We start from the raw sequence: 25,342 nt of genomic DNA, 5'->3' as shown, positions 1-25,342 counted from the left end.
TAATGTGTAGCCCAAGACAACTCTTCTGCCCAGAGATGCCTAAAGGTTGGATACCCAATACCACCCATCCTTTTAAACATATATATATTTATAAAAATAATGTACTTTCACACTATAATTCTAATTCATCACTTAATAATACACTGGCATTTGTTTGACGTGAGGGTCCCACCTGGGTGTGCAGGAGCTGGACACGCTCACTGGCATCCAGCAGCTCCTGCTCTGCAACTTTCCTGCCCCTCTCTGTCTGCTCCAGAGATGCCCGCAGCTCCTCCACCTCGGCCTGTAGCAGGTTGGCTCTGCGCTCAACAATCATCAGCTGCTCCTTCAGGTCCTCCTGGCCCCGGAGAGCATCATCCAGTTGTAGCTGGGTATCCTGTTTAGTTAAAAAAAAAAAAGGCCTTAGACACTCAGAAGAGGATGTGAACATCCTTGCAGATGAACTGGAAGAATGTACTGGTGCCAAGAACGGGAATGACAGGAAGCAGCAGGAATATGGTGATATCAATAACACAGATAAGAAAGACTTGTTAGGAGACAGATTCTTGTTCTATTTATCACATTAACTGGCTATTTTTTCATGTGCAAGTCCTGATGTGTATCATTACGGAGCATTTTCCATATGCTCTAACCCATACTAGATACCTCTTGTCTCATTTGATCCTCACAATAACTTATGAAGTGGGTATTTTCACTCTTATTTTGTAGGAGAAGAAACAGAAGTTCTGAGAGGTTAAATAACTTGCCTAAAATCAGATAGCTAGTAAGTGACAACATAATTGAGACTCAACCTCAGGCTTATTGCGGTGCCAATGTCTTGCACTTGCTCTCATATTATACTTTATCTCTGGGCTTCTATTTGTTCTTTTATATAATATTCTTTAAAAGTACTATATTCTAGTGCATTTAATTTAGTTACCTCCATATTATGAGCTATATAATTTGTTTTTTAAAAAAGTATGGTGTAACAAGAAGGTGTTTTGAGGAATGGAAGACCAGTAACTTGCTTGACTTATCTGAACTGTTAAATGTGGACTTAGTTACCTTCAGGATTCCTTGGGTGTTCCTATAGTTCCTCAAGCTCTCTGCAGCCAAACGGTTGGCATGGTTCAGCTGGATTTCCATTTCATTCAGATCTCCTTCCATCTTTTTCTTGACTCGTAGAGCATCGTTCCTGCTCCTGATCTCAGCATCCAGCATGCTCTGCATTGACTCCACAACTCTAATATGGTTTCTCTTCAGCTGGTCAATTTCCTCATCCTTTTCAGCAATTTTCCTGTCAATTTCAGACTTGACTTGGTTCAGCTCCAGCTGGATGCGCAGGATCTTTCCCTCTTCATGTTCAAGAGATGCCTTAACAAAACAGTGATCAATTAATAATAGAAAATAACTTGAATATTTGGACTACATTGTGAGCCAAACTCTTATTAATGTCAGTTTATGTAATTTTACAAAGTATAATACAATAGTTCTAGGATCCTGCTAAGTAAATCATTTTGTTTATTCAGTCATGGGTTCTGTATTACAGACAGTATTACTGTTCTGTATTACAGGACAGTTCTGTAATACAGGTGCTCAGTAAAGTATAAAGTGCTATACAAATATTATTCATGTAAGTACTAACAAAAATTATATGATTAAACTTATGTGAACTCTTCATCTGTTTTATAAATTGAAATGTCCATGTGTGATCTTATAGAAATTCTCAGCTTTAAAATATGTTATTTTCTGATTACATAATACATGTTCAGTATAGAACACAGGGGTAGTATATAAAAACAAAGGGTAAAAACCTCATGTTGTGCCTCTACTCAGAGATAACCATTTTAATGTGATACATTTTTTCTATTTATATATAGTTCTAAATAATAAAATTATATTGTATCTGCAAGCATGTATATTGCTTTAAAAATTATCTACCATAAATAAATATTTCTCCATATTACAATTGTTATATTAAATCTCTGTATAAAATTCCATTTTATGATATTCCATAATTTTCTTCTTGGATTGGACATCTTTGTGCTTAAAGCTTTACTTCCACTTAATATTATTTTCTTAGAAATAGAATTGATGGGTCACAGTATTTACATTTTTAAGACTTTTGATTACTATTACCAAATTACCCTTCATAAAAGTTATACAAGTTCAGCTTATTGCCAGCTTGGTAATAAGGTATATATTTTATCACTGCCCACTTTGAGTGTTTTCACTGATGTTTGTCTTTGATTTTTCCCCCTTACGATGTAGTAATATGTACCTCTGCTTCCTCTAAGGCAGCCTGAATGTCACATTTCTCTTGTTCCATTTGCTTCTTTATTTTCTCCAATTCGTGGATTTGCTTTCCACCCTCAGCAATCTGCTCAGTGAGGTCAGAAATCTCCTCTGTGGATGAACAGACAAGGGAGAAGTAGTGAGCTGACAACAACAAGGAAAGGTCCAGTCAGGCTATGTGGGGTAGGTAAATTCAAGAGGACTCACGCTGCAAGTTCTTATTTTCTCTTTTTAGGGTTTCAAGTTGGTCCAGGGATTCCTCATAGGCATTCTTGATCTTGAACAACTCAGTGCTGAGAGAACGGGACTCTTTCTGGGAAGCCTCAAGTTCAGCCTGAGTTTCCTCATGCTTCTGTTTCCATTCTGATAGGACCTGAAAAGCAGTAAGTTATCAGCCAGTGCAAGGAGAAGGGGATACCTAGTGACACATGGATAAAGTTTAAGCAAGCTGGGCCACCTTATCAAAGTTCCTTTGCTTCTTATCAAGAGCTGCACAGGCAGCATTAGATCTCTCCACATCAAGCATGAGGTCCTCAACCTCATTCTGGAGCCGCTGCTTTGTCTTCTCAAGGGAGGCACACTTGGCATTCACGGCTTCTACATGCTCCTCAGCTTCCTGCAAACGCTGGGCCAGCTTCTTCCTGAAAAGTTAGGCATTTAAGGAGAATGGGCAAACAACCTCCTTGCCTCTTATGGGAAATGACATGGTTTTCAAACATGGTAGCCAGAACTCCTTTCTAGATTGATAAACTGTATGGAAAGGTCCAAAGTGGTGAACAGTTGGATTCAAGTCTTTGGTACGCCGTTGAATTTTTAGAGACTGCTGTTAGTGCTCCATGTATCTTACTTCATAAGTAATTCAGGATTTTCAGGATTTCTGATCAAGGATGATTTTGGAAAATGTGTGGCTGGGACAATTTCATTGATTGATTTATATATCTCATCTCATTCCAAAATTATTTGAGACTAACTAGATAATTTTATTGGACAGAAATATAGTCAGCATATTTGCTTTCTTAAAGTTTTAATTTTACTTTATTTGTTTCTCTAAAGAAAAATAGCCAGTTTCTTCTAATCATATTTGAACAATCTTTTCAGAGGAAGAAGTTGATGGATAGATCAGGACAACTCATGCAGTTTAAGCAAAGACAGTTATTTTTTTCCTTCTGAATCATCTACATTTTTAATTCCCAATTATGGGCCAACTACACATTCTTAAGATTTAGACAAGTCTTTAGCCCTGATGCCCAAGAAGATCTACTTGAAGTTTTCCTTTGACCTGTATACAGACTAAGGCTTTACTTGATTTAGACCAATCCTAGTCATTTTGTATTATTTGATGGCCTATGAGTTTTAAGTCCTCTACCTTTCTACTGCAATGCTTCAGGTAGGCTCTGGAGTCAGAACATCTGGTTCTAATCCCAGCTGTACCATTATTAATCATATGCCCTTGGGAGTAACCCCTCATAGCCTCAATTTCCTAACCTCTAAATAGGGATAAGAATAATAATATTAACATAATGTTGCTGTGAAAACTAAATGAGCTAATGTATATACAATACCTAACATGTACTGTGCACCAGCAAATGTTAGTGTCTGCTTTTATTATGTTACCATGGTCATCAATATCATCACAACTATTTCTGTGAGTTGCTGAGTTAGGCAGCTAAGAAACCATGTCATTTTCCTCCCCCAGGGTACACAGTACATACTTGGCCTCCTCCAGTTCCTCGGTGCGCTGGATGGCATCCGTCTCATATTTGGTCCTCCACTGGGCAACCTCACTGTTGGCCTTGGACAGTGCCCTTTGCAGCTCAGCCTTGGATTCCTGCTCCTCCTCGTACTGTTCCCGCAGCAGGTCACAGTCGTGGCGGGAGGACTGCAGGGCATGGGCTAGGGCGTTCTTGGCCTGGGGAAGTACCAATGCAGCAATTTACATTCATTTATTTAGTGATATTTAATTTACACATCCAAAGTAGAACCTAACTGGACAGGTTTAAATTTGATTAGCCAAGAAGATCTTAGATAAAACTCACTTTAGTTTCTTCTTCTAGCTGACGTTTCATGTCCTCAATCTGCTGAGTAGATGTTTGTTTGCTCCTTGAAAGCTGAGAGACTAAAGCATCTTTCTCATCTAATTGTCGGGAATATTCACCTAAGAATAACAGGAGTAAAGTAATTCATTAATGGCATTAAAAATTAGCCCAAAGCTTTTATATTTATATGTATGAGGTCTGTCCAGAAGGTATCCAGCCATGCTATATGAAGAATAGAGACCTTTATTGAAGAAGATACAAGAAACAAGAAACATTGTACATAGGACAGTGGCACCTCATAGTAGGTACCCTTGAACCTCACACGGTTCTCCCAGTCACCATCAGCTGCCCCAACATAAATTCCTGAATCTCATCAGCAGTCTGAAATCCCTTCCCTTTTAAAGGTGATTTTAGTTTCTGGAAAATCAAGAAGTCACTGGGTGCCTAATCTGGACTGTATTTGGACTGAGTTACCTGGGTGATTTGATGTTTTGCCAAAAAGCTCTGCACAAGATGTGATGCATGTGCAGGCGTGTTTTCATGATGAAGCAGCCAATCACCAGTTGCCCATAGCTGCGGCCTTCTGAATCATCCAAATAGTTTCCACAGAGTAATGTTCAAGCTTAACCCAAAATTTAATGCAGATTCATTGCTCTACTTGCTCAGTTATTTAGAATGTGACAGCCATACAGTACACACACTCACTCAACTGCGTTAGTTGTTCTACCCACTAGTACCATGAAGTTGCCATTCACTCTCCTTGGCTGCCAGGTTACATTGATGTTGTGCACTGTTCTTACTATATTAACAATAGCTGGACTTTTTTTGGACAGACCTTGTATACATATATATCAAATATATACTTCCATATATTATAGAACTGCTTAGAATTGGAGATTAAAGAGTATAGTTTCATAGGAGTGTAACTTCTACGAAACAAGTATGCTTGCTTGCTGATTCTTATTTTTTTCTTTCTGATCTGCTCAGCAAATTCAGATAGTTTGTTTATTCCCTCTCTAAAATGGGAGTATTGCAGTTAAGAACCTCTGGAATTGGTTCTGTCTAGTACAAAGTTTCAGGATTCATAGAAAGGTCTTTACCTGCCTCTGTCTGCAGGCGAGCTTTTTGAGCCGTCAGGTCATTGATGAGTCGGTGCTGCTCTTCTTCCTTCGATTTCAGTTCACTCACTTGATCCTCTAGTGTACGGCACATCTTCTCAAGGTTTCCCTATGGGACATGTGGCAGCAAAGGATGAGACATTGTATGCAGTAAAAAAAGTTAAAACTTGATTCTTATAATATTTTTAGAGTGAATAAATTTATGTGTGTGAGTAGAGGGTTATGGCACCAACTCTAAGAAACATGCTGGTATTCAAGCATGGTGAGTGCATAGTGTCCCTAGAGAGGCCATTGTTGGAGCCCATTCATTAGTCCCAATAAGACTGACATTTGATTAAAGTGGATTGTGAAATAATCTTAATGGGTCATGTCTGGCATTTAAAAAATGAAATAGAATGGGATATATTAGAATAGAAAATATTATATTAGTGCTATAAACTGCTTGCTAACAATGTTTAATGACAGAGAACATGGGTGTTCTTATAGGCCATTATTTAACCTCGTTTAGAGAGTGTATTGGGTACCTTGGATTTGGAAATGGCCTCTGAGTTACTGCTAAGGTCATCGATCTCCATCTTCAGCTCACTTTTCTCCTTCTCTAGCTTCTGCTTGACCCTCTGCAGGTTGTCTATCTGCTCTCCAAGTTCAGCCACACTGTCTGCATGCTTCTTCCTCAGGGCGGCCGCCGTGGCTTCATGCTGCAGGGTGGCCTCCTCCAGGTCCCTGCGCATTTTCTGGAACTCAGCCTCCCTCTTCTTGTTCATCTCAACCTGGGCCGAAGTGGCCCCCCCAGCTTCTTCCAGCCGCTCACTGATCTCCTCCAGTTCCCGGGAGAGGTCAGAGCGCTGCTTCTCTGCTTTGGCCCGAGAGGCCCGCTCTACCTCAATTTCCTCCTCCAGCTCCTCCATGTGGGCCTGGGAGTGACACAATCATATTAACATAAGTTCATCTCAACTTCAGGTTTATTTTCAGGGTACAGGAAAATGGAGGTGAGATGACTCACCTGCAGCTCTTTGATCTTTTTCTGTAACTGAATTTCTACTGCTTGCTCATCTTCAATTTTGCTTAGTAGGTTGCTGATTTCAAATTCTTTCCTTTAGAAAGAAGAATAAAACATATTAGTGCCCATATGAATTTAAAGATGATATCACCTAGAATTTTTTTCTGGCATTCCTACTTTTTAAGTTTTTCATCAAGTTGCTGTTTGTCATTTTCTACATCCATTGTGGATTCTTGGGCCAATTTTAGGTCTCCCTCCAATTTCCTCTTTGCTCTTTCTAGATCCATCCGGATTTTCTTTTCTTGTTCCAGAGACCCTTCAAGCTAGTAAGAAGGTAAAATGTGTTAAAATTAAAAGTATATTTAAAAAAAATCTTTCAAATGATTATTAAAAATATACTTACATCATCCACTTGTTGTTCTAACTTGGTTTTGGCTTTGGTCAAGGCATTGACTTTGTCCTCTTCTGCCTGCAGGTCATCCAGGGTCTGCTGGTGGGCCTCCTGGAGGGCCTTCTTCTCCTTGGTCAGCTTAGCTATGGTTTCATCCAGGCCTGCCATCTCCTCCGTGAGGTTTTTTACCTAGAAAGTCAAGGAAGAGAATATTTCTACTATCAAGTAGCTTACTGGATGGTAGAACCTCTATAGAGTATAACAGAATATGTTTCATACCTTGTTCTCTGTGGCATGTTTCTCCTTTTCAACCTTGGCCAGTGTCAGCTCAAGGTCATCAATGTCTTTCTTTAGTTCTGAACATTCATCCTCCAGTTTCCTCTTCTTGGCTGTCAGCTCAGCATTGATCTCTTCCTCATCCTCAGCTCTCTCAGTCACCTCTTTGATTTTGGCCTCCAGCTGGATTTTGTTTTTAATCAGCTGCTCACACCTTTCTTCTGCATCAGCCAAGCTATCTGCTTCCTATGGGGAGATTCCGTGAGATATTTAGAGAATTTGTTACTTATTTTGAACTTGTTTTTGCACAAAACTGTAGTGTTCATTGAATTTTAATGAATTTTTCAGTATGAATATAAATTAAACTTAATTGAATATTACTACATATCCTGGAGAAATGCCGCTAATTACAAGTAAGACTAGATTTAGAAGCAAATTAGTCTGAAAAATAATTGGTGTGAAGCAATTGACTATTTTAAAGAGCAATGTGTAAAAGAGTGAAATGAACAAAGGAAGTTTGGGGTTTTGTCCCAAAGTTGTTACCACATGTATGACCTTCATTGTTTTATTCTTCTGACATTCAATTATCTCATATGTAAGTAAGGCGGTTGGAATAAATCATTGCTAAGAGCTTTTCAGCTATAATATACCCATATAAAGATTTGACTTAGTCAAATTGGTTAGTTTTGTTTTTGAGCATTTCCTACTCACTTAAACAACTAGTTACTAGATTGAATTTAAAAGAGAAAGGAAAAAAATTTATGCCTATGAATACCTTTCCATGCAGCATTTCTAATACTTTCAAAATTTTTCTCATATTCATAACAGTGCTGTAGTTATCCAAAATTTTCATTTCAATTTTTAGAGTTAACTTAGTCTCAAAGTGAATTTTAAAAATATAAGAGTATGTACTTTTGAGAATCCATATTAGCTCAACATTTTTATAAATCACTGAAGGACTCAAATGAAAATTACTTTAGCCACTAACTTACTAGATTACACTGGCCTGGGAAATTTCTTAAGCTTCTCAGTGTTTGTTTTATTTATATCTTGAGGTTTTTAAATGCTTAAATGGATGATAATGGGGACTTCCCAGGGTTCTTTTGCATCTATTTTTCACAGTGATACACAGAACAAGTATTTACTCACTGATTGAAAATAATGCACACCAAAGAGGTTAAGATGAAGAGACTGATCCTATGCTTTTAGGAAACTGTAACTTTCATATTAGTAAAGTTATCAAAAGGAAAAGTTGAAAATAGCTTAAAATGTTTAGGAAAACTATTCTTTTCACAGGTTTCTTCATGATGTTGAGCTTGCTGGACCAAGTAAAGTTATGTTTAGCCAGAGTGCAGATGCCAAACCTACTATTCACTGTGACTTCAACTATTTCTTTATCTAACAAAGGAAAACAGAGGCTTTAAGGACTTGGCATCTGTACTGAAGGAGGAATCATAGAGTACACTGAAATACCCTGGTAGTTCAGCACAAGTACTGCATATAAATTTAGGGAGCTAAATCTTGGGGGCTGAGAAAAAGAAATACAGAGAGGAATAAGATTAACCATCTTTCTTGAATTTAAATACAATCTTATACACTTGCATTAAAAAATAGGACTATATTTTAAGACAGGAATGAAGCAGGCAAGGCAAATGGATAAAATGAGATTGGGGGCTTGTGTTTAAACTGCTTTCTTTATGTTAAACTTGTGATTTGTTATGTACATTCTTCTATCTTTCCTTTTCTACTCATAATTTGGAAGCAGTTGTGCCTTCCTCATAGAAATATTGTAAATTAAGTGAAATACTAAAAGAACAACTTGAGATTTTCTTTTTCATGAAAAGGTCATTTGTAAATCTAAAGTATATGTGAATTCCAGAAAAGCTTCAGTAACATTATACGTTCAAAATACAGAGTACTCACAGCTTGAACCTGAAGTTGCAGGTCATTTTTCTCTTTTAAGAGAGTGACCATTTTTTCCTCCAATTCCTTCCTTTTTGCTTCTGACTTGGCCAGTTCATCTTTGATTTTCTGAAACTCTTCCTTCATGGTGGCCATCTCCTTCTCAGTCTCTGCACTCTTGAGGAGGGGCTTGATCTTGAAGAACAGTTTCATCCAGGGCCAGTGCTTGACGTTCATGAAGGCACGGATGTTGTACTGGATGCAGAAAAGGGCTTCTCTGGAATGACATGGAAATATCATTGTGCATTGATCTAAAAGAGACAATGTTATTATTTTTATATACAAACTCTCCTTTTGCTGACCCCTCATATATAAATTATATGTCAGCCCTGGCTGGTGTGGCTCAGTGGATTGTGTGCCGGCCTATGAACCAAAAGGTCACCGATTTGATTTCCAGTTAGGACACATGTTCGGGTTACAGACCAAGTCCCTATTTGTGGGTGCCCAAGAGGCAACTGTACATTGAGGTTTCTCTTTCTCTCTTTCTCCCTTCCCCTCTATCTAAAAACAAAATAAATAAGATCTTTTTAAAATCTTTAAAAAAATCAATTATATATCAAATTCTGTATGTTATATGCAGGCTTTACACACACATGTGCATGCATGCACACATCTTCACACCCACACTCAGAGTAAGCCTCAGTGTAATCACCTTGCTAATGTGTGCTGATCATATTGAATGATTCTGGGTTTTCAAGTTCCTATCACATTAGCAAATAAGCTGACTTTAGAGGGGGACTACTTTACATGTATGAACATCATTTTAAGATCATTTGAGATATTACAATATTAGTGATTTGGGAGTGGATGTGGCAATTATAAATTGATTGTGTGCTTGGCTTTGGCATATGGATGTGAACTATGAAATGGCATAGGTTGCTTTCTGAATTGCCTCACCTAAATTGAGCGTATTATTTATTATACTGTGTCATCCTTGAAGCCTTTCCTCTTATTTAACTCACCACTGCATTATCCATGCTATAAGCTTCTGTTGGCTTCTTCAGAAAATATACGGGCTTTTATCAAATTCTTTCAAATGACTCATTCTTACTTGCTCAATTTTTAATATCTGTAGGGTATTTAGCATAGGCTGAGCTTCAAAATTTGTTTTATTTAAATAAAATTGTAAAATAGTAATAAAAGAAACTCCCTCTGCAAACTGTAATAATAGACTGGCAAGGTTTGACTGCCTTGTAGCCATGTGTATTTTTCTTCAAGCTTTCTAAAATGGAATTATATTCTTATGGGTCTAATTTATAAGAACCATAACTCTGAAAAGGCAGATTCTGTGATACAAATCTTAATGGAGACACATGTAAAAGACTTGGAGCCACTTATTATGCAGACCTAAATAAGTACTTAATGAGCAAAATGAATGCAACATGGTGTATAAGGACAGGGAATGCAGTAGTGAAGTATAGATAGAGCTAAATGAGGTTAATTAGAGAAAGGAAGAATGGAAATTTTGAATTCATAAATTGATATATTAGGATGAAGGGAGAGGGTTTATGCAAACCTAAAAATAGGAGATAAGCAAATTGTTTAGCTTGGCTGCAAAGGCCTTAGGCCTTAGCTAAGGATAATCTATTGTTGTCTTTGGCAATGATAGATTAGGTGGGGAATAGAGAGGGCTTGACAGCCACCCAAGGTAACTTGGATTTGATATGGGAGACCTTGGAGAACCACAAACAGATATGATATGATGAAAATAGTGCTTACTGTACATTATTCCTGCAGCAGCTCTATGTGAGATGGATGGGAAGGGAAAAATTGGAGGGAGGGGAGAAGTTTTGGAGGGAATTCAAGTGTGAGACTATAAGCAAAAACTGATGAGTTGTAGGAGTGAGTTCTGAACTGGATGAAAAGCACATATTAGTCATAAAATGAGTTACTGAGTGAGGAAGGCTGATTAATAGTCTCTAAGGGATCTTACAAATCTGGTATTCTGCATAGTTATTACCTCCTTTGCAACATCTTCTGATATTCTACCCTCATTAGGAATCCCCTACAGACTGCTTGAGTCCGTGTTATAATCTGGGCCAATTTGTCATCTCTCATTTCTTCCAGAAGACCCAGAAGGCCAGCTTTGAAGAAAACCTTCGAAGAGAAAAGGAGAGTCACAAAACATCCCCTGTACTACATGAGGCAGAGACATGGTAGAAGGTATGTGGACAGTTGCAAATATGTAACAGCTATACCTTTGTATGTCCAAATTTATACTGGGTGTGATCAATGTCAATAGAAGCAAGAAGTTTCTCAGAAGCCTTCTTGCTGTCAATGAACTGTCCCTCTGGGATAGCACTTGCATTTAGAACTTTGTATCTGTTAAATCAAAGAAAGAAAGGTTAGGAATGTGTGATTGTATATGAAAATTAAATTATTTGAAAGGAAATATCAAAAAAATCTCAGAGAAAAAGTAAAATTAGAAAATTCAGATAGTAAAACAATATGATTTAAGTTTATATAGTAAACCAACATGATTTTTCTGTTGTCTAATGTATGTCTCCTTCTTCTTTTTAAGAAGTGCCACCTCTTCAAAACTGTTATTCTGTTATCCCACCACAAGTTTATTTTATTTGGCTTTTTAATTTTATCATATTTACAAAGCATAAGACATGAAATATAATAAACAGAGGTTAACAATTAAGATGATTAAATCTTCACAGCATTCAGTGAAATACAACAAAGAGAGACTGGCCTTTGTTTAAAGTCTCCGTATAAGATTCTGCTTGGGAATCCCTTTCTGCAGATTCTGATGCCTTCCAACACACCATTACACCTCAGCTGGTGCAGGACAAGTCCATGCTCCATGGCCCCTAAAAATATGTTAAAGTACTTACTACTGGGCATTGAATTTTCAAACTTGTGCCTGTTTGATTATTTCATGCTCTCATATCTTACCAGGAGTTTTAGTTTCATTGGGAATGATACACCGTACGAAGTGAGGATGTGTGCTTCTCAGATTGGTCATCAGTTTATTTAAGTTTTCCTAGAAAACCAGATAGAAGAGACTTAATGAAAAAGTTCTAGTTCAGATTTCTGTTTTGCAATTATATAGAACTAAGCTATGTATTCTCTTAACTATTAGGCATAATTCTGAGGCTTCAGTTGCTCTATATTTTAAGGGTATTAAGATCCTAGCCTGCCAAATAACCAAAAGGCCAAAATACTGGGAAGCAATGCAGCTCTCCAAGGTAGAAACATATCTTATAAACAAACTGAGAATTCAGTAGCCTTGATGCACAGGAAGTGTTCTCAACTGGGAGTCAGAAGACAAAAGACTAGCTTTGCTCTGCCACTAATGAACTGAACTGCTTGACTCCAAAATTCTTTGTCTTTTGGACCTCATCTGAAAATAATTGAGATTACTTCTGAGGTTTCTTTCATCTCTCTCAGTGCTAATAATCTTCACAGTACTGGTTTACCTTGGTAATGTAGGATAGTAATTGTTCCAACTTTTGCCAATTCTTCCTTGGTTTATTATTCTGTGGGTCCTGAAACATATTTTTATTTTTTTTGTATTTTTTAGGAGTCTAAAATCATGAGACTATATATCCTTGGGTGGGTGGATCTTAGGTACCTGAAAATGATCCATAGCCTTAAGAATTTAGGAGGGAGTTATTCCAGAATTAGAGTAATTGCTTATGAAAGATGATGGTGTTTTACTCAACCATAGAAAACTCACAAGTAAATATTTCTCCATATTTCCTAGAGATACTCTTTGAGAAGGTTAAGTTGCTGCCCTCCCCCATCTCAATTGATCATTAGGAAATAAACAAAAGTAATGAGTTTCTAATTTTGAAAATATGTATAACGGTAAGTTGAAACAAAGATCTGTTGGGTGAGATTGGGTGAGATAATGCAGATTAGTATTGAGGAGGAAAAAGAACAGGGCAGTTTTCCTGTTTAGGTCACAGGTTAGATCTGCATTTTAGTTTTAAAAAGAATGAGGCTTAGCCATACAAATTCATACAAAGCAGCCATTAGACCAGGTATTTAATATATTCCTCTTTAGAAGAGCCTGTTTTTAAGCCATCTAAGAAAGTAACATTATTTGTAGTAAAATTATTGTTATGTTAACCTCCAGAGATATTTTCTAGCTCAATCATACATTTAAGTCAGTAGGCTTGGCTTTAGGTTATTTTTTCATTTATTACAGAAAATTAAATCCACCTCAGATGACAAAGATGTGTTATGGTGGAAGGATGTTTTAAAGTGTATCTCAAGCTCATTCTCAAAGAGGGACTCAGGAACATTCTCAAGGGCAACATTAGTTGAATAAAAGATACAGCCTTCCATAGGGATAACTTTGAAATTCAGCCACGCTTCTTTCAAAATCAGCCTTATTATATAATGAGAAAGCTTCTAAAGACTTTTTGGCATTCTTGAATACATCAGATGATCATAATGAGGAGTAATGGGGAATGCACTGACCCTACAGGAGAACTATTGCTTTGGCTGTATCCTGACAAGAGTGAATATTTGAAGTGATTTCTATTAACATTCCATTCACTCCTAATTTATTCTGAATCATATAGTTGTGATAATTCATAGAAACTTAATAGGTTTTTAAAAAATTGTATTTATACTTTACCCTGAAAAGAGCTGACACAGTCTGGAAAGAAGAGCCTTTCTTCTTAGCACCTTTCTTCGCACCACTCTCTGAGGTTAAAACAAAAACAAATACCATCAATTAAAGTAGAATCCCAGAGGATGGTATGTGGTATGTGGTATGTGGTATGTGGATGGAATGGTATGTGAGCATTCTTTGGGAATAGGTTTAAGTGAAATGTAGGGCACAGAAAGTACCTGATTCAGCACTAGCATATGTAGAAAAGAGACTGGCCAGAGTCTTCACTGAAGACTTCTGGTACAGCCCAACCACTGTCTCGTTCAGGGGGTCCTTGTTCTTATCAAGCCAGCCAGAAATGTTGTAGTCCACGGTGCCTGCATAGTGCACCAGTGAGAAGTGGGCCTCAGCCTTGCCTTTGACCACCTTGGGCTTCTGGAAGTTGGCAGACTTGCCCAGGTGCTGGTCATACAGCTTGTTCTTGAAGGAGGTGTCTGTGGCCTTGGGAAACATGCACTCCTCTTCTAGAATGGAGAAGATGCCCAGCGGCTGAATTCATAAAAATTAGACATTGATGTCAACCTATCTTGTCTCAAAAGATACAGACATAGTGGCTGTTATTTGATCAAATAACATTATGATCATTCTCTAATTAATTTTATTTGTAAAGCAGTCACAACTCAAGTCCTTTAGTTAACACTGGAATGGTTTTTCCGCCATTTTTCACATTCAATCCACAGCATCACTTTTTTTTTTATTTTTTATTTATTTATTTATTTATTTATTTATTTATTTATTTATTTATTTATCTATCTTTAGAGGGGAAGGAGAGAGGGAGAGAAACATCAATGTATGGTTGCCATTCGTGCATCCCCTGCTGGGAACTGGCCTGCAGGGAACTGGCCTGCAACCCAGGCATGTGCCCTGACTGGGAATTGAGCCGCGATCCTCTGGTTCGCAGGCCTGTGTTCAATCCACTGAGCTACACCAGCCAGGGCTTTTTTTTTTTTCACAGCATCACTTTTAACTTTAAATAATTTTTATTTTTAATTATAGTTGATATATAATATTATATTAGTTTCAAGTATATACCCCAGAGATTAGACATTATATCATTAAATGACCATACCAATAAATCTCATACCCATCTGACATCATACATAGTTTTTACAATATTATTGAGTATATTTCTTATGTTGTATTTTATATCCCCATGACTACAGTAGCTACTAGTTTGTACTGATTAATCTCTTCACCTTTTTCACCAATGACCCCCAACATCCCTCTTATCTGGCAACCATCCAAATGTTCTCTGTATCTATGAGTCTGTTTATTTTCTGCTTATTTATTTGTTTCCTTTTTTAGATTCAGTTATTGATATATACTTATTGCCATCTTATTTATATTTTTAGTCTTTTTTTCTTTTTAAAGGAGACCCTCTAACATTTTATATAATATTGGTTTGGTGGTGGTGAACTCCTTTAGCTTTTTCTTGCCTGGGAAGCTCTTTATCTGTCCTTTGATTCTAAATGATAGCTTTGCTGGGTAGAGTAATCTTGGTTGTAGGTCCTTGCTTTTCATCACTTTAAATATTTTTTGTTAATCCCTTCTGGCCTGGAAAGTTCTGTTTAGAAGTCAGCTGACAATCTTATGGGAGCTCCCTTGTGGGTCACTAACTGCTTTTCTCTTGCTGCATTTAAGATTCTCACCTTGTACCTAACCTTTCACATTTAATTATGATGTGTGTTGGTGTGGGCTTGTTTGGATTTATCTTGTTTGAGATTCTCTCTAATTCCTGGATTATATGTGTAGTTCTGTCACCAGGTTAAGGAAGTTTTATGTCATTATTTTTTCACATAGGTTTTCAATGCCTTGCTCTCTCTGTTCTTCTGGCCTCCTCTTGAAGTGAATGTTGATGTGTTTGTGGTTGTTTCAGAGGCTCCTTATACTTCCCTCATTTTGGGGTCCTTTTTTCTTTTTCTACAGCATCATTTTTATTAAAAGAAGAGTGAATACAAACTCTAAATGTCAGCACACCATGTTGGGGGGTGATCTCTTAAAAGGTTCTGTATTTATCATACTTTTTTCCTATTGAGTGATTTAAACTATTGTCAAAATTTTATTTTGCTATGAAAAGAACTTAGTTAGAATGATGTTTACTTTATATGCAATAATTAAACAGAATAAATAACCTAAACCTTATAACTAAACACTTTGTTCCCTCTTTTGTAATAGTTGAAAAGAAAAAGTTATTTTTAAATAGTAGTTTTCTAATTGGTTCTGAAATCAATCTACTTAAGATTAAATTAATACTTTCTAGAACCACTTAGGACATTTGGAAAAGTTATCCTTACAGTTAAGTCATTCTTTAGAAGATGCACAGACCTTCTCAATGAGCTCAATGCAGGCAGCCAGGTCCATCCCAAAGTCAATGAAGGTCCACTCAATGCCTTCCTTCTTGTACTCCTCCTGCTCCAGCACGAACATGTGGTGGTTGAAAAACTGTTGCAGTTTCTCGTTGGTGAAGTTGATGCATAGTTGCTCCAAGCTATTAAACTGTACAAAACAATATTTCCAACATTAAATGGATTTTATAGCAGCTAAGTTCACCAGGGGAAAATGTTTTATTGAAAACATGTAGAAGATAGTAATGAAATAAAATATAAACTAATTGTTTTTGTCTTAAAAAACCTAGGGAAAATTATTATTTTTGACATGAACCCCTTTTTATGAATTCTGGGCATTTCTTAAAGGCATAACTATTAGTCACACAGCAAGAGTTCTCATAGACTATACCCCCTTCTATGTCTAAGATTGCATGGACAATAATATCCATTAAAAGTACAACCATGATCCTATGAGTTATGGTTCAGATTTAAGGGTGAAAGTAATTCATTAGAAGACTTCACTTCTTTTACCACCACTCTGTCCAATACAAGATAAAGTTCAAATTTTCACTTTTGACTGTCACATTATTAAGGAAAGATTATCTAATTTCTGTTCTATTCATATCAAATATTTGACAAATCCTCCTTGTCAGGTCTGTGAAAGGAGGGATCTGATGTGGTATAGCAATTGAAGATATGAGTCTTTGTTATAGTTTACATCTTCATTCTATAGATGATAAAGCTGATGTCCCCGAAGGGAAATGTTATGTGTTACCTCAAACTGGAAGAGAAGACTGTGAACTATCTCTGTGTTTGTACCCGTAGGCCTTTTCTCTTCCATGGGAGATGCCTTGTGTATGGACCAGATGATAGAGATTTCTAGCTAGATTTCTGTCCTGGCTTTGCCTGATAATGGCTGTAGGACCTCTAGCAAGTGTTTTGACTTTCTTCATCTCAGTTCCTCCACATGTATTAATAATTAGCAGTAATACTAATTACTTCTTGATAAGTTGTTTTGAGGATTAAATGTAATTTTTTTCTCATTAAACATTGTTTAAATGGGTCTCAAAATTCTGTAACAGATTTTTGGTCAAGTTGTTTCTATTAAAAAGTACTATTTAAAAACTAATAACTTAAAAACTGCCACACATTAAAAAAACAAACAAAAAAACCCCCACAGCACATTCTCCTTTCCATTCTAAAGGTTTTATGATGCATTATAATCATTAACCAGTCTTTTACTATTAAACTTAAATGGCCAATTGAGACAAACAGTTCTGCCACTGTTCTTCTATCCTGATTAAGACTGGGGTGGCAGGTGTTAGGGATAACATTTATTTAGCTTTCTGAGCTTTCTGGGCAAACTTGGTGACTTTGCCAGCTCCTCGAAGAGCTTAGTATAGTGTCAGAATACACTGACTTCTCAACAAATGCTAGCTACTGTTATTATTACATTCTGCTACCTCTTAGATATTTTGGAAGTAAGTCTAGGAGCAGTGTTGGAGAAAGCAATGTAAAAACCACAAATGTAAATGAATAATGATAATTCTAGTATATCAAAGTCCAAATTACCTTCCTCCCACTTTTTATTAATATGGAGGTAACTCACATCAAAGATCTCAAAGCCAGCGATGTCTAAGACCCCAATGAAGTACTGCCTGGGCTGCTTGGTGTCCAGCTGCTGGTTGATGCGGGTGACCATCCACAGGAACATCTTCTCGTAGACGGCTTTGGCCAGAGCACCCACCGAGTTGTACACCTTTATGGACAGAGTAGTGTTTTTGGTGTTATTTAAGGAGTAATGTTTGTTGGTATTATTAAAGGCCTGAGATGTGTGTGATTCATTGGAGTCATAGCACTAACCTGCTGTACAGTCTGGCCTTTGGTGACATACTCATTACCAACTTTGACCCTGGGGTAGCAGAGGGCTTTGAGCAGGTCAGCAGAGTTCAGACCCTGGAGGTAGGCTGCCTTGTCAGCAACTGCAGAAACACAATTCAAGAAATGTTTAATGATATATCTTCTTTAATCTATCTTTCAATTTTTCTCCATCCATTTTTTTATTATTGAAATATACTCTATAACTCGATCTATAGAGGATCAGATGAGGCCTCTGTACATTAGACAATATATTTACTAATAAGTGGTCAATCAGTTACACTGGTCTTTGGTAATTTATTGCAAGCAGATTTTTGAGTAATTCATCAACTTTACACATATGTTCAGTGTTTATGGAAATATTTTTAAATAAGGCACAAGCCATAACCCCAGCTCTTAAGACACATTAGGTATAGTTGTAGGGATAAGATAAATAAATCTTAATATTCAGTGTTAGGGATGGTTGAAAGAATATTTGGATCCTTATCTTAGTTTTGTTCCCCCAATTTTATCTTATTGGTTCAGTGTTTTTATCTGAAAATATGGGAGTTAAATTTTACTACAGAGTCTCTAAAATTCTGTCAGTGACTGTAATAATATAAATGCCATGTGTCAGGTATAAGAGAACTGCTAAAAAGTTTGGGGGGAAGGAGAGAATGCCAAGCTGGCAGGCCAGGGAGGGCTACAAGGAACAGATAACTTTAACTTTCATGTTCCATATCCTTTACATACATAGAGTATATGTTTGTAACTTATCCTTAACTTATATGTTTGTAACTTATCCTTTAACTTATATGTTCCATATCCTTTACATACATAGAGTATATGATTTTTTCTCAGTTCCTTTTTTATTTTATTTGCTGCCTAGACTGTCTACAGGTTAATATATAGACAACATACACATGCACACAGATGTTTAGGAACATCTTTCACCCTGAGCTGTGTTTGAGTATATCCTGTATTCCCAGCCATTTGATTTACCTAGGCAGTGCTGAAAGAGACCACTATGTCAAGTTATCTTATATACCTTCACATGGTTGCCAAGGTAAAAGCAGGAGTACTATTCCATCTCATTGTCTTTCAAATGACCTGACCCCTCAGGTTGCACTTTTTTAAAAAAGATTTTATTTATTCATCTTTAGAGGGGAAGGAGAGAGGGAGAGAAACATCAATGTATGGTTGCCTTTCGTGCGTCCCTTGCTGGGAACTGGCCTGCAGGGAACTGGCCTACAACCCAGGCATGTGCCCTGACTGGGAATCAAACCGCGATTCTCTGGTTCACAGGCCTGCACTCAATTCACTGAGCTACACCAGCCAGGGTTCAGGTTGCACTTTTTAAGCTACCTCCTTACAAGCGGCTTATTAGGGTTCATTTTAACTTACTTAGGCTGGATAGATATTTTGAAGATATGGACATGTGAAGGAAAGGGGGTGAAGAAAGCATGCAGTGTGTATAAATATGTGTATACCCTTCAGAAGTATAGCTACAAAGGAGACTTAAGTTTAGAATAAGCTTTTTTTCTTGCCATATACCCTAATTTGTACCCAGATGGAACCTCATTTGGTACCTTCAGTGCCGTCTGGCTCAGCTTGCTCCTCACGCTGCTTTTGCTTGAATTTCATGTTCCCATAATGCATTACTGCCCCTGTGAGCTTATAGATGGATACTTTCTCTTCAGGAGTAAAGCCCAGGATGTCAATGGCGCTCTTCCAGGAGAAATGAGAGAACAAAGATTAGGACAAAAGAGACTGACTTATTTAGGAGAATTTATATCGCATCCTAAGGCAACCATACCTACAGTGGGTTTGTTATTGTCATTCCCATACATAATGGATTTTAAAAATAAGTATGTGTACACGTGTTTGTGTATAACTTACATCTGTGGCCATCAGTTCTTCCTGGTCATCAATGCTGGGGACTGTGATCTCCCCTTGACTGACGAAAGCATAGTCATATGGGTTGGTGGTGATCAGGAGCATTTCTGAGTACACAGAATTCAGGGGATATCTTTTATATTGGAATGTATGAATAAAACAATTAACCCCTAGCTTATAAATTTAAGTTCTTTCTTACCAATTAGCTCTGGCTTCTTGTTTGACATGATCTGATAAAAAATATGGTAACTTCTTTCTGCCTTCAGCTGGAAAGTAACTCTAGACTTTTCTAGAAGATCTGGAAAGAAAGAAAGGGCAATAGATACTGAATTAGAATAAACTATAAATGCAGTTGAGATATTAAATGAATTCTTGTCTTGACTACAGTTGGGGGCATTATATAGGCTCCACTGAGATTTCAGTTTGGATATCAATCCTTTTGGGTGCTACATATATGAATTCCAAACACGTATGACAACTACCTAAGGTTCTTACTATCTAAGATCAGAGACTGAAGCATACCTGCTCTGGGAAAAATACACTTTTTCTATGGGGACCTATGGCCTTTGTTTATATTTAATCCTTAACATCCCTCCCTTCTTTAGGTCACCTCAGATTCTGTGGTCATGGGCCTTCCATAGAAACACCAAAGCTCAGATCAAGAGCAAATCACAGAAATTTATTGTAAACCTATAGGTAACTTGTAGGAAACCATAAATAGTCCTAGTGTTTGTCCTGAAAAAAAAAAGTCATAGTTTCCTCTGAGGCAGGAATTCCTGAATGTGCTACAGAACCATCAGTCTGAGATTGAGGTAAATGGAACACACAGTGGATTATGGATAAACCTGGCAGCAGGTTCAGTGCATACCAATTGTTGCAAAATATTCCAGCAAATGAAATAACTTGACTCTCTGCTTTGATTGTCAGTGATCCTGTTACTCACATGTTTCAATATCTGCAGAAGCCAACTTTCCTGTAGTACCGAAGTGGATTCTAATGAATTTACCCTTGAAAAGAGAATGGTTATTTAGCATTAAAAATTTGAAGCACACAGTGATGTAACTGAAATGATAATTCTGGCATTTAAGGGCCGAGAAAACCCATCTGTGACCAAGAGACTTACAAAGCGAGAAGAGTTGTCATTCCTCACAGTCTTGGCATTGCCAAAGGCCTCCAGTAGGGGGTTGGCACTGATGATTTGATCTTCCAGAGTCCCCTGGAAAGACAAGAGTGCATGCTCATATCTCAGGCTCCAGACTTCCTGAGAATCCCGACAGTCTTGTTTCTGACTCTCGCTCTCAGACTCACGTGCATTTTGCCAGGTTCCTCCTTCTTCTTCTCTCCAGTAACTGCAATTGTTGCAAAGTACTGGATGACACGCTTGGTGTTCACAGTCTTCCCCGCACCAGATTCTCCACTGTCAAATAGAAACCAGAGAAGAGATCAGAAGTGCAGCTCACATTGTCAATATCTACGATGATCACCACAAACCAGAGAAGAAGAAAAGTATCACATACGTGATCAGGATGGACTGGTTCTCACGATCTGTGAAAGAGAAATCACGACCATTAAAACAAAGTTTTAAAAAACTAAAAAACAAATCAATATGAAGATTTTTGAATCAGTTTAAACACAGCTTGTCCTCTGCCTATAATTTTTGTATTGTGTCTAGCCCACCCAAATAGCACTTGCCTCTTAGAGTGAAAATGAGAGGCAAAGAGTCACCTATTTTTTGTGTGTGTCTTATTAATTTTTGTAACTTTTGATATGGGAAATTTCAAACATATACAAAGATAAAGACAATAAAAGTAGATGAAATAAAGAAGCCCCATATGCCCATCATACAGCTCAATTATTATCATTTGGTCAATTTTTTATAATCTGTATCCCCATCCCAATCTCACTGGATTGTTTTAGAGAAAATCCCAGGCATCATATAATTTCATATGTAAATACTTCAGTAAGAATCACAGAATTTTGAAGTTTTAAAGAATTTTGAAGAAGCTGAGACACAGACAAGAATAAGTGACTTTTCTGATAATTATGTAACTTGTTAAGGTCAATGATATTCAGGCCTTTTGACCTCCAATTTATATATTTTTCTGTTAGCTGCCTCCTTCCCAGTTATTGGTATTATTAATTCGATGCTGGTGATATTAAATAAGGAAGAGTTCTGGAATTTACAAATATTTACAATATTTGTGTTCATTGACTCTTCTTTTGAAGGCATTTTTTTAGAGATTGACTTTACTTTTATTATGAATAAACACAGTCTCAGATCAGTACAACTGTTTCAGAGCTGATATTAGTAGAAATTATTCCAAAATTGTTCTTAGGTCACAAATAACTAGTACATCACATAAAAGGAAGAAATTTCAACCAATAATGGAAAAGATATCCTGTGTGCATTTCTATGGCAATGAATTCATGCATTCTCAAATTTTGCCTGGTTAGTTATCTACCACTTATCTAAGAATTCAGTCAGTGTCTTGGAGAGAACCATACAGACTGTAGACAGTACCTAGGACATATGGGTGTATCAAATTTATGGTGTATACTGCTACTAGGAGAGTACTCAGGATGTAAGAGAATTTCTCTTCAGAAGGATCCCAAAATGCTTTATGTAAAGCATTATCATTTATTTTATTTCTTTTTCTATTTCATATATATTTTTAATTAATAAAAATATTTTTATTAGTTATAAGACTATGTTGATTTATACCAATTTTCTGATATGTTGAAACTCTAATTCTATACTGATAGATTAGAGATTTTAGAGAATTCTCAAATCTAAAAATCTATTCAGAGAAATAGATAAAATCTGGATATTATTTAGATGTAGATACAGATTTTAGAGAACTTTAAAGTTCTATTCAATGAAGTATATACAGGTTTTGGAATGTATTTAGATTTCTTTTTTTAGCAGAAAAAAATCACAAAAGATCATTATAAAATTTAGTGGGAGCATAGATATAAAGACAATGTTCTAGTCTCTTTTGGCAATGCCAAAATAATATCATCCAGGTCCATTGCCACAGTTTTGTCTGGTTTTATACATAAATCATGTTTGGAAAGCACAAATAATCTTGAATTTGGAGCGGTTGCAAAGCTTGGGTAGGCCTTGGTGTAGGGGTGTTGACAGTGTCGGTGCAGCTGCTGAGTATTAAAACCTTTGAAATGAGCCAGCATTTGGATGATTTCTGGAAGGTAGTTAGCTTCTGTTGACAATGAAAGAACAGTTTACTGGCATGAATTCCTCATAGAACTTCTGGTTGGTTTGTAATAGAAGGTTCCTATTCAATTCTTTTCTCTGTCCTCCTTTAAAGGACAATTTAAAAACAAGTACAACAATGCAAACAAAAGAACAAAACCCTATCAGTTATAAAACCCCATGAACCAACAGGAAATTTAAAATATTTCCAAAGGCAATAAATTTGCCGTGTGAAGGTAAAATATTTTAATGCTATATTTATGCTTATAGTGCATAAAAAACAAAGCTTTTTGTTTCTATTTCAATAAGGCAAGAATAACAGACTTTGAAATAACTTAAAAAATATTTTCAAAGAAAGATTTTTATTTTCTTCCATTGTAATAGAAAAAATTCCTTCAAAATCTTTGGGAGGAAAGCCATAGCTTTTTTTTCCAACTCTTGTATTATTCCAAAGGTTAACAATATTAGCTGTGTCATTTAAAGACAAAGGTAAGAATTCACAGAGCTTTTCAGCTATAGCTGGTTAACTAGTTTCCTTGATTGCTGTGGATGTGGATATTTTTAAAGAATCTGTTTCATCATTTTTCTATCCAGATTACAAAGTAAAAAATAAGGGAATGCAACAGACATGTTTACAGAGTTCTGTTAATTATTTCAACTAAGCTTCCAGTCACTAGCTGGTTTAGCTTGGGCAGGTCAGTGAACTTGGTGAGCTCCACTTCATGCATCTGTAAAATGGAGATTACTGGTTGCTGTTAAGCATATGTAACATAAGGGCTCTGAAAGTTTTTTGAAAACAGTGAATCCCATGCAGCTGCGGTGTACTATTATAATCAAGGCCCAGACAAAATCTGTTTGTTCATTAAATATTCTTTTGCCACATTTCTATAAACAGATGACTCATTCACTCACCAGTCAGCATGAACTGATAGGCATTGTCCGAGATGGAGAAGATGTGGGGCGGGGCCTCCTGGCGCTTTTTGCCTCGGTAGGCGGCCACCACCTCGGGGTTGTACACTGGCAGCCACTTGTAGGGGTTGACAGTGACGCAGAAGAGGCCCGAGTAGGTCTGAGAAAATCAGAAAACACAACATGTGGATGTTGTTTTTACTCAGAGAGATAAATGGAATGAGCAGATGCTCACGTAGATCATCCAGGCTGCATAGCGTTCTTTGAGGTTGTACAGCACTCCAGGCTCATGCAGGTGGGTCATCATGGCCATGTCCTCGATCTTGTCAAATTTCGGGGGGTTCATGGGGAACACTTGGTCATCTTTCACTGTCAGAGTCTGGCAAGTAAAGTAAGAGACCAGTTTGTATTAATGGTTGGTGGTAGGGCTTATGTTTATCTGTTTGTTTTGGCTACACTTCCAGATGCTGTCCTTTAAAAAATATTCATTTCAGAGTTTGATGCTAAAAAAATTCTGTTTCCTATGATGAACTTGGAGCCTACATATTCAAAAAGATTTTTCCTTCCACATCCCTTCTCCCAGGCTTATCAGTTTATGTCCGTAGGCTAAATTTCTTATTTTTTCTTCCCATTTATTACAAGAAACTTCAATTTTGATGGGGGAGTTATGAGGGTGTTAATACATTATTTAACTTAGTAAATAATACTTCTTCTGGTAGGAGAAGTTAGTTTTTATTGCTCCCAAGTGTGGGATTTAGGCTGGGAATTGGGGAATTAAATGGTAGGGGCCAATGCTAGTGGGTTCAAATTCTGTGGAGAGTTGGGAAGGTGAGAAATGAGATTACTCCTGAGAAATTCCTTTGCCTTCCACTTGCAATTCATACATGAACTAGAAAGGTGCTTGTATTGGCAATAGGGTTAATGATTCCTTACCAAGGAAGGCTTCGACTGGAAGTGAGGAGATAGAGAGATAAAACAGGAAGGATTTTCTCTTTATGTTTTTACTTACTGTTCCACTTTCTGTCTTTACAGTTACTTTTCCTCCTTCCTTGCTTTGTATGATGCCCTTCACATAGGATTCCTTGGGCTCCACAACAAAGACTGATGTTTTAGCATCAAAGGGCTTGTTTTGGGCCTCAATCCGCTCCTTTTCTGATTTTCGAAGGTAGGGAGCGGCTTCACCAAAAACAGCCATCTCAGCATCTGAACTCATGGCTGCCACTTATTTAGCAGGGGATTCTGCCTTGGGGAAGAAATGGGAACATAGAAACCAGAGTCATACATGTGAGTTAGCATTTAAAATGAAAGAAATGTTGAACCTATTGCTTAGGCTGTACCTATTCTTTCAAACTGTCATTACCAGTGTTCTAACACAGAAACACTAACACAGGACTGGTTTGGAATGAGATTGTCACTTGAGTCTTCATTTTTGGCACTTTGAAAACTCCCTCCCCA

The 25,342-nt window shown here is 37.1% G+C and overlaps 1 protein-coding gene across 1 annotated transcript in view; it reads right to left on the bottom strand.

Moving 5' to 3' along the window:
* The window catches only part of LOC119056594 (myosin-8), a 30,522-nt gene extending 5,422 nt beyond the window's left edge, over nt 1–25,100 (bottom strand). Inside the window, exons 1-33 of the mRNA XM_053672699.1 lie at nt 24,897–25,100; nt 24,123–24,266; nt 23,891–24,047; nt 21,285–21,312; nt 21,076–21,184; nt 20,891–20,983; nt 20,711–20,774; nt 19,967–20,065; nt 19,771–19,874; nt 19,461–19,599; nt 17,878–17,996; nt 17,624–17,773; nt 16,013–16,183; nt 13,867–14,176; nt 13,652–13,719; nt 11,959–12,046; nt 11,756–11,873; nt 11,256–11,379; nt 11,018–11,154; nt 9,019–9,274; nt 7,099–7,341; nt 6,832–7,008; nt 6,606–6,751; nt 6,432–6,522; nt 5,953–6,342; nt 5,411–5,537; nt 4,311–4,429; nt 3,987–4,183; nt 2,732–2,915; nt 2,482–2,647; nt 2,261–2,385; nt 1,045–1,353; nt 173–376 (exon numbers count right to left, since the gene is read on the bottom strand). Of these exons, the coding sequence (XP_053528674.1) occupies nt 173–376; nt 1,045–1,353; nt 2,261–2,385; nt 2,482–2,647; nt 2,732–2,915; nt 3,987–4,183; nt 4,311–4,429; nt 5,411–5,537; nt 5,953–6,342; nt 6,432–6,522; nt 6,606–6,751; nt 6,832–7,008; nt 7,099–7,341; nt 9,019–9,274; nt 11,018–11,154; nt 11,256–11,379; nt 11,756–11,873; nt 11,959–12,046; nt 13,652–13,719; nt 13,867–14,176; nt 16,013–16,183; nt 17,624–17,773; nt 17,878–17,996; nt 19,461–19,599; nt 19,771–19,874; nt 19,967–20,065; nt 20,711–20,774; nt 20,891–20,983; nt 21,076–21,184; nt 21,285–21,312; nt 23,891–24,047; nt 24,123–24,266; nt 24,897–25,100 (5,160 nt within the window). The remainder of the gene's footprint in view (nt 1–172; nt 377–1,044; nt 1,354–2,260; nt 2,386–2,481; nt 2,648–2,731; nt 2,916–3,986; nt 4,184–4,310; nt 4,430–5,410; nt 5,538–5,952; nt 6,343–6,431; nt 6,523–6,605; nt 6,752–6,831; nt 7,009–7,098; nt 7,342–9,018; nt 9,275–11,017; nt 11,155–11,255; nt 11,380–11,755; nt 11,874–11,958; nt 12,047–13,651; nt 13,720–13,866; nt 14,177–16,012; nt 16,184–17,623; nt 17,774–17,877; nt 17,997–19,460; nt 19,600–19,770; nt 19,875–19,966; nt 20,066–20,710; nt 20,775–20,890; nt 20,984–21,075; nt 21,185–21,284; nt 21,313–23,890; nt 24,048–24,122; nt 24,267–24,896) is intronic.
* Between the last annotated feature and the right edge of the window lie 242 nt (nt 25,101–25,342).

Source organism: Artibeus jamaicensis, unplaced genomic scaffold (genome assembly GCF_021234435.1).
Source record: "Artibeus jamaicensis isolate MK-2021 breed Jamaican fruit bat unplaced genomic scaffold, CSHL_Jam_final contig_781, whole genome shotgun sequence".
Lineage (NCBI taxonomy): Eukaryota > Metazoa > Chordata > Mammalia > Chiroptera > Phyllostomidae > Artibeus > Artibeus jamaicensis.
This window is presented reverse-complemented; position numbering and strand designations above follow the sequence as displayed.